This window comes from Salvelinus namaycush, chromosome 2 (genome assembly GCF_016432855.1).
Source record: "Salvelinus namaycush isolate Seneca chromosome 2, SaNama_1.0, whole genome shotgun sequence".
Classification (NCBI taxonomy): Eukaryota; Metazoa; Chordata; class Actinopteri; order Salmoniformes; family Salmonidae; genus Salvelinus; species Salvelinus namaycush.
This window is the reverse complement of record NC_052308.1, coordinates 19,307,622-19,314,811: the sequence shown is the minus strand read 5'-3', so window position 1 is coordinate 19,314,811 and position 7,190 is coordinate 19,307,622. Positions and strand designations below refer to the sequence as shown.

The window sequence follows — 7,190 nt, the reverse complement described above, 5'->3', positions numbered from 1 at the left end:
CTATCCTGCCATGTTAATTATCCTAACCTGCTACACATTTCTGCTAAGCCTAACCCTTTTCCTGACCTTAACCTAATTTTCCTAACCTGCTATGTTAATTCTCCTGACCTGCTACGTTAGTTCTCTTAACCTGTTATGTAAACACAAAGCTGACCCGCGGTGCACCTGGCTATGGCCGGTCTAACCAATAATGGAGTGCTGATGTTACACCCATCGCTGTTGGTCCACCCACTTCTTTTGCAACACCCACTTTCACCCACACTCCAACTATGCAGTTACCCATACTTGAGAAAAAGTTGGGGAGTTGCAGCGATGAGACAAGATTGAAAAAGGGGGTAAAAAAATGTGTCAACTAAACCAGAGTTGTTTGGTCACATTCAATGTTTTATATTATCTCTATATATATTTACTCTCTCTCTCTCTCTGATATATTTAGGTGTTTACACAATGCATTGGCCAGGCTGAAAGTGACGAAAACATAGATTTGCAAGGTGGAAATCCAAATAAAAACTACTCTGTCTCATAGGACTGTGAAAGTTCCACCATTCACTGGCTGGGCCACTGCATTATTGAGCGGTAGAAACTAATTAAAATAGTCTTAGGTGGAGCATGAACAACCAAATCAAAACAATCTCTAACAAATACGTTTGTCTGCTTTGTGAATCTGACAGCAATCCAATCATGCAACTTTCAGTTACCTCCCTACTTCTGTAATTATTGCTTCGATGACAATTACACTTTCTATTGTGTAATTTAAGGCTAATCAAACATAATTACTGTGTTTTACAATAATTTATGCTTTAATAATTATGGTACTCATACTCTCACAAACACTGTTTAATTAGGCCTTGCAAAACAATTTAACCTCATGAGATCAGGCTTATCGAAAACTAAACTCAGCAAACTAAACTCTTTTTCAGGACCCTGTCTTTCAAAGATAATTCGTAAAAATCCAAATAACTTCACAGATCTTCATTGTAAACGGTTTAAACACTGTCTCCCATGCTTGTTCAATGAACCATAAACAATTCATGAACATGCACTTGTGGAACGGTCGTTAAGACACTAACAGCTTACAGACGGTAGGCAATTAAGGTCACAGTTATGAAAATTTAAGACACCAAAGAGGCCTTTCTACTGACTCTGAAAAACACCAAAAGAAAGATGCCCAAAGTTCCTGCTCATCTGTGTGAATGTGCCTTAGGCATGCTGCAAGGAGGCAGGAGGACTGCACATGTGACCAGGGCAATAAATTGCAATGTCCCTACTGTGAGATGCCTAAGACAGGGAGACAGGACGAACATCTGATCGTCCTCGCAGTGGCAGACCACGTGTAACAACACCTGCACAGGATCAGTACATCCGAACATCACACCTGCGGGGCAGGTACAGGATGGCAACAACAACTGCCCGAGTTACACCAGGAACACACAATCCCTCCATCAGTGCTCAGACTGTCCGCAATAAGCTGAGAGAGGCTGGACTGAGGGCTTGTCGGCCTGTTGTAAGGCAGGTCCTCACCAGACATCACCGGCAACAACGTCGCCTATGGGCACAAACCCACCGTCGCTGGATCAAACAGGACTGGTAAAAAGTGCTCTTCACTGACGAGTCACGGTTTTGTCTCACCAGGGTTGATGGTCGGATTTGCGTTTATCGTTGAAGGAATGAGCGTTACACCGAGGCCTGTACTTTGGAGCGGGATCGATTTGGAGGTGGAGGGTCCGTCATGGTCTGGGGCGGTGTGTCACAGCATCATCGGACTGAGCTTGTTGTCATTGCAGGCAATCTCAACGCTGTGCGTTACAGGGAAGACATCCTCCTTCCTCATGTGGTACTCTTCCTGCAGGCTCATCCACATGACGCTCCAGCATGACAATGCCACCAGCCATACTGCTCGTTCTGCACGTGATTTCCTGCAAGACAGGAATGTCAGTGTTCTGCCATGGCCAGCGAAGAGCCCGGATCTCAATCCCATTGAGCACGTCTGGGACCTGTTGGATCGGAGGGTGAGGGCTAGGGCCATTCCCCCCAGAAATGTCAGGGAACTTGCAGGTGCCTTCGTGGTACAGTGGGGTAACATCTCACAGCAAGAACTGGCAAATCTGGTGCAGTCCATAAGGAGGAGACGCACTGCAGTACTTAATGCAGCTGGTGGCCACACCAGATACTGACTGTTACTTTTGATTTTGACCCCCCCCTTTGTTCAGGGACACATTATTCCATTTCTGTCAGTCACATGTCTGTGGAACTTGTTCAGTTTATGTCTCAGTTGTTGAATCTTATGTACATATAAATATTTACACATGTTAAGTTTTCTGAAAATAAACGCAGTTGACAGTGAGAGGACGTTTCTTTTTTTGCTGAGTTTACTTGGGTGTTCTGGGCTTCACTACTTTACCCCTAGATGGCAACCTCATATCTAATTATGTGATATTAATACAAGGATAGTGGAATGATGACACTTTATTCACAATATGATACAAACTAGTAAATTCAATGCACAAAGGCATGAAACATGGACCACACAAGGTTTTCAACAAAGTACATCAAAACCCATATTTTATTTTAAGTATAGCAATACAATTTACATATTAAATAACACTATAATAGAATGCTCTGATATAGCTTTCAACGAAACAAAACATTTTTTCCTTATTTTTTTCTTATTTCAGGTTACAAAAGAAGAAGCAACACCCAGCTGTTCAAAATGGTCAATGGGACAAAATTATTCAGTGACTTACTAGAGCTACTCTATTACACTTTGACAACAGAATTGTAACTCAGAAAAAAATGACAAAAACAAAGTAATAACAATAATGATATCACAATCACTGATTTAAAGTTAATGGGAGGCGTGGAATTGTATTGGAATGTGATGACAACCACTAGCTCAGTGCACAGAGACTTGGTTTCCACGTTTCACCACAAAAGCAAAGCAACGAAAGAGTTGAAACGAGAGAAAGAAAAATAGCTTTATATGAAAATATAAATTCTATGATTATATACCATAGATACAAAGTTTCCAGAGAACGGTTGGTTATAGAAGCAACAAAATATGTACATTGTTTTCATGACACACTAGTGTTTGTGTTTTGCAACACATAAACACACCTGACAGTGGACACTAGGCTCAGTCAGGAAATTAAGAGTTAACCTGATGGAACAAGACAAAACTGAAAAAAGCTAGTGCTTAATGATGCAAAATGCCTTCACTGACAAAGGGACAAAAGTCAGCTGTCTACCCCAAATGTTGGAGAGTTATGACTTCATTCAAAAGCCCTCCTTGGAAGGAGATGAAACATGACGGGTAAAAAAATCAAATAATTGATGCATCTCTCCACTTAATTTTGTAATTCTATGAGTTGAGTGAGAAATTAAATATAATACAATTGCAATGAACTCCTTCTGTAGCAAAGGGAATTCCTAAACTAACACAAGTGATGAGGAGTTGATGCAGAAATTCCAGCCTGGAAACAAAAAGATGCCAAAAGAAGCAGAAGAAAAAGTAAACAGAATTATCCTCACTCAACAGCCTATATATCACTAAAAAAGGAAATCAGACACAAATGCAACTAACTTGCTCTCCCTTTCTCTAATAGTTCTATTAACGGAAATGAGTATAAGTCTTTGGTAAAAGTTACAAATCATAGGTATCCTCGATGCTTTGTTGTGATAATCAAATACAAATATTCTAATAGCATGGTCATTGTGCTGTATAATGAATTCACATTTTATTTCAAATGTAAATCACAGGTGGTCTCTCTTTCCTTCAGATAACTAAGGGAGGTATTTATCAAAGTGATTCTAACAGGAAATATAGAGGTGGCAGTATGACAACAACTTAAACAGGGTCAATGAGTTTATGTGAATCACTCTAGGACTCAAAAACCCCAGTAAATCTTTCCTTGCTTAGGCCACCATACGACAGTCATAGCATACAATCATACCACACACAAGCAGAGTTAAGCAACAGTGAGGATTAGAAACGACGTACACAAGGCTGTGTGACGTGGGAGCATAAGTCCTTTACCCCAATAATAAATTCAATAGGGTATGACACAAAAAATAGCAATTGGCTGTATCAATAGTATCCATTTTCTCAAAGAAGTTTCCGCTCACACAAGTGCATTATCATTTCTTCATTTGACTCTTCTGTGACTGTGTGTAGACTATTAGCAGCAAGAAGCAAAAACCAACTGAGCCAGAAGGGGTTGTAAGTGTGCAGAAAATCAACACCGGCATTGAATAAGAGTGGTAAACTGTTGGATCAAGTGGGAGTCAGTGCGGCTGAGGCATGTCATGACATCGGACATCTACAAAATCACAAGCTATAATGATCAGTATATTCATATATATATATATATATATATATAAATAAAAGCATAATATGAATCATACTAAAAATAATACAAGTTCACCGTAGCTGTTATAATACCACCTTCAATATTCAAATATGGGTTTTAATTGCTAATTAGATGCACAATGAAGATAAAGGTCATATAAACAAAAGAAAATCAAACAACAAATAGAACTGTTGACCCTATTGCCTGTAGGTGTAACAGAAACCAGACTGTTGAGTCTTGCAGTAAATGAGTGATATTTGAGCCACAAGGGTGAGGAGAGGAGAGGTGGTCTACTGTAATGAACCTCAGGTTGGACAGCTTATTCATATGAACATGGAGCTATGACACTCTCACTCCTCTTCCTTACATGAGCTAGTAGAGAGCAAACAGAGCAATGCTTTTTTTCCTACTTCTCAAAAGCAGTTGAGTGAGGGCTTTGCCATGGAATGTTGAAATCAGAGCTTAAGTGTAGTAGAGTCCATCAGCTTAGTATAGGCAGTAACTGACATTATAGTGCAAACAAGAAAGACAGAAGTATGTTTTGTTGTTGTGAACTCAAAAACGCAGGTGCAAACGCTCAGTAGGATAACATTAAGACATAAAATGGCAAAAAATAAATATCAAAAACTTTTTATCAGTGTAAAAAAGTAATCAGGTTATTCATTTAACCAAGAGTCTGGCAAAAAAGGCCTCAAAAAGTCTTGTCTTATAGTCCTTGACATTTTACAAAGTAAGTGGCTCTCTGTCTGCGAGGGCCTTGGGCCCCTCAGACCTGGTGGGTGGGCCCTTCAGACGAGGGACTCCATGCTCTCTGCCTGGTCTGACTCATCAGACATGGCCATGGTGCAGTTTCTGTCCATGGACGTGAGGCCAGAGCCATTCTCCTTGGTGCTGATCAGACTGAGCATAGCTTTATAAAGGTACTGGTACTGATCCTGTGGAGGGAGAGGAACATGGTCTTAGAGAGGAGGGAAACTACAAATGTTCAATTATGTAGTTTTTACATTTAATCCCATAATCATGCTCTACTGGTCTACTTACTATGTCTGTGAAAACTCCAGGCCTCATGAGGTTGATCATTTTGGCCACCTGATAGACGCCCACGGCACTCTCACTCTCCAGCTGCTGGGACAGGGTGGTAAGGGCACACAGCATGCCCGCTGACACTGCCCCGAACCTGGGAGACAGGAGAGGGACAAACAGGGTTACTTTATAGGCCCTAAAACAGGACAGGGACTGAGGGACACACAGGGTCACAAATGAGCATAGAGCCCAGTGAGCCCAGAGGGTCAAATTAATTCCATGTGAGACTACAGGAGCGGTTCAGCCCCTTAGAAAAAGAGGGACGCTCACAGGAAAAGGTTGCTGCTTCTATTAACATCCATGTCAAATGTGATGGAGATACAGAAGCTAACTACCACGTCTCACCAGCTAATGAATATGCAGACAATTACGACAGCCGTCTATCCAAAACCTCTTAGGGGGGGATTCCATAGTACAGATACAGAACTGAAATGCTCAATTAGTCCCTTTTTTTCTCTGGGATGAGACAAGCAATCTTCATTTTCCTAATGAATAAACATGACTGAGGCTGCATGTCTCGTCGTTGGGAGTGTTGTTCGTTGCCGCTAATGTCTGTCAGCATTAATAGACGTTCATTATTTCTAATTGGATGGAGTATCAGGGTACATGGGGGTGGAACCTGTTGCGGATTAAAGGCTGTGGGTGATGACGAATTGCACATAAAACATTTTTGCGGTTAAATTCCCATGTACCGAATAAAAAATACAAGTTAAATGGGTTTCCATCGCATTTTCAACTGTACTGATGGTTTTGTCACTAAAATGTTGTGTTAAAGGCTATAGTGAGAGTGCCCACTCTGGTCTTGACACATGCGCTCTAGTCAACAGCTGGCAGGTACACTGTGTGTGTAGCCTACACAATGAGATTATTATGAACAAAAGAGCATGATTATTTTAAATTTGTCAAATGGCAGCCAAGCATCAATCATCATGTCTTCAGAATAAGACCCTTGATATTTATTTGAAAGGAGTATCAAGATCACCTTGCACTTTCACCACCCGGGTGAAGTTTTTCTGTAGCCTAATAAACTACATGGTTTCTCGAGTCGTAGTGTGAGGGCCACACAAAATATAATCACGTGACTAAGTTCACTTTGATTTGATGGTTATTATATCGATATTTGAGCATAAAGGCATTTCCACTGCAATTTCTCGCATAATTCATTTTACAGACACAAAAAGATCTCACCTTGTCTAGCGTATTTTGTTTTGTCAACATTTGGAAAGTTTACCAGCAAATTAACTGTTTCCATCAGGCCTTTCGTGAAATGTTTAATCCGACATGCACAGCCCACATGTACTTTACACATAAAAAGGTTGCATGGAAACCTGGTTAGAGCGATTAATTACATGTTCTGTTGAAACAGAACACAGTTTAAATGATTTACTTAGAGGTTAAAAGCAGAGATAATGATTCTCATCAGGAGCATGATGTGACACACTCACTCATCGTGCACTATGGTGGGTCCGTCTCTGATCATGGCCTCCTCCTTGATGACATTGATGAGCTCAAAGGTGCTGCTCATGGGAGCATCAGGGTTGGGCCATTTAGGGCACTGGAAGTGACGCACCTCCAACACATAGTCATCCTGGGGTAGAGGGAAAAGAAAGACAGAAGAAGGGATAGTTTAAGGTAGGTGTACATACAAAGATGCTCACCCACACACAAAGACTGACTCACACACTCATGCAGGTAAAGACAGTCATACACACAGACGCAGGCCCATTAAAACACTGCACACATAATATAATAATATACACT

At 40.9% G+C, this 7,190-nt stretch overlaps 1 protein-coding gene across 1 annotated transcript in view; it reads right to left on the bottom strand.

Moving 5' to 3' along the window:
- Positions 1-2,545: 2,545 nt before the first annotated feature.
- LOC120059822 (receptor-type tyrosine-protein phosphatase gamma-like) overlaps positions 2,546-7,190 on the bottom strand; it is a 329,292-nt gene continuing 324,647 nt past the window's right edge. The window contains exons 28-30 of the mRNA XM_039008877.1: positions 6,875-7,017; positions 5,388-5,523; positions 2,546-5,281 (exon numbers count right to left, since the gene is read on the bottom strand). Coding sequence (XP_038864805.1) covers positions 5,135-5,281; positions 5,388-5,523; positions 6,875-7,017 — 426 coding nt within the window. The 3' untranslated portion in view covers positions 2,546-5,134. The remainder of the gene's footprint in view (positions 5,282-5,387; positions 5,524-6,874; positions 7,018-7,190) is intronic.